This window comes from Carlito syrichta, unplaced genomic scaffold (genome assembly GCF_000164805.1).
Source record: "Carlito syrichta isolate Samal-C Ts95f unplaced genomic scaffold, Tarsius_syrichta-2.0.1 Scaffold304700, whole genome shotgun sequence".
In the NCBI taxonomy this organism is placed as follows: domain Eukaryota; kingdom Metazoa; phylum Chordata; class Mammalia; order Primates; family Tarsiidae; genus Carlito; species Carlito syrichta.
Genome location: NW_007248796.1, coordinates 405,773 through 406,881, shown reverse-complemented (window position 1 = coordinate 406,881; position 1,109 = coordinate 405,773). Strand labels below are relative to the sequence as shown.

General features: G+C 48.5%; 1 protein-coding gene across 1 annotated transcript; it reads right to left on the bottom strand.

Moving 5' to 3' along the window:
- Window positions 1–274: 274 nt before the first annotated feature.
- Window positions 275–553, bottom strand: LOC103263011 (dolichol-phosphate mannosyltransferase subunit 3-like). The gene has a single exon (XM_008060685.1). The coding sequence runs from the start codon at window positions 551–553 to the stop codon at window positions 275–277; it is 279 nt and encodes a 92-aa protein (XP_008058876.1).
- Between the last annotated feature and the right edge of the window lie 556 nt (window positions 554–1,109).

Genomic DNA, 1,109 nt, shown 5'->3' with positions numbered 1-1,109 from the left:
CAAACAGGAACCGAAATAAAAAACACAATTCCATTCACAATAGCCACAAAAGAAATGAAATACCTTGGCATCTTCCTAACCAGAGATGTGAAAGACCTTTACAATGAAAATTACAAAACACTGCTCAAAGAAATCAAAGATGACACAAACAAGTGGAAAATATCCCATGCTCATGGATTGGAAGAGTCAACATTGTGAAGATGTCCATCATACCTAAACTTGCTCTTTAATGGGGTGGGAGGACGGCTGTCCGGGCGGGGATGGGGTTGGCGTGTCAGAAGCTCAGCCCCCTACGGGCTAAGTCAGCTCCAGCTTCCAGGATCTGGTCCTGCAGCTTGCACACAGCGTCCTCGCACTCGTGAAAAGTGGCCACATGATAGCCCACAGTGACCAGGGCATAGTAGCTGGCGGACACCAGCAAGCAGGCGGGCAGGGGCCACAGAACCTCCTGGCAGGCCGAGGGCAGCTCCAGGCCCAGGGCTCCCATGGTCAGGGCTGCCCAGGTGGAGCCCAGGATGGCCAGTCCCCAGAGCCACTGCGCTAATTTTGTCATGGTCACACTGGGCCCTGCGTGTCCCTGGTCCCGCGCAGCTGACGTCCCCCAGCTATTTCTTAAATGTTCTAGTCATAAGCCCATTCTTCTTGAATATTATATATATCTATTGCCCAGACTGGAGTATAGTGGCACAGTCATAGCCCACTGAAACTTCAAACACCTGGACTCATGCAGTTTTCCAGCCTCAACCTTCCAAAAAGTTGGGGCTACAGGTGCACACCACCAGACCTGCTAATTTCTTTATTTTTTGTAGAGATGGGATATGCTATGTTGCCCAGGTGCGTCTTGAACTCCTAGCCTCAAGTGATACTCCTACCTCAGCCTCCCAAAGTGCTGAGATTCACTTTGGGATATTTTTCTGCTGGACATAATATATTGACTGTAAATTTACCTCATCATGGTAGCCTTTGGTTACACCTATGAATATTGGTTGTCTGTGCTGTAGAGACCATGAAGTATGTTTTAGGGAACACTAGCTTCAGCTTTAAATCCCTTATCTGCTGCCTGTGCTCTGATTGGCCCTAATGTGGATTACTTAGCTGCTCTCAGTTTT

Coding starts and splice junctions, on each gene's coding strand:
- LOC103263011 (XM_008060685.1), bottom strand. CDS start 553: ATGACAAAATTAGCGCAGTGGCTCTGGGGACTGGCCATCCTGGGCTCC.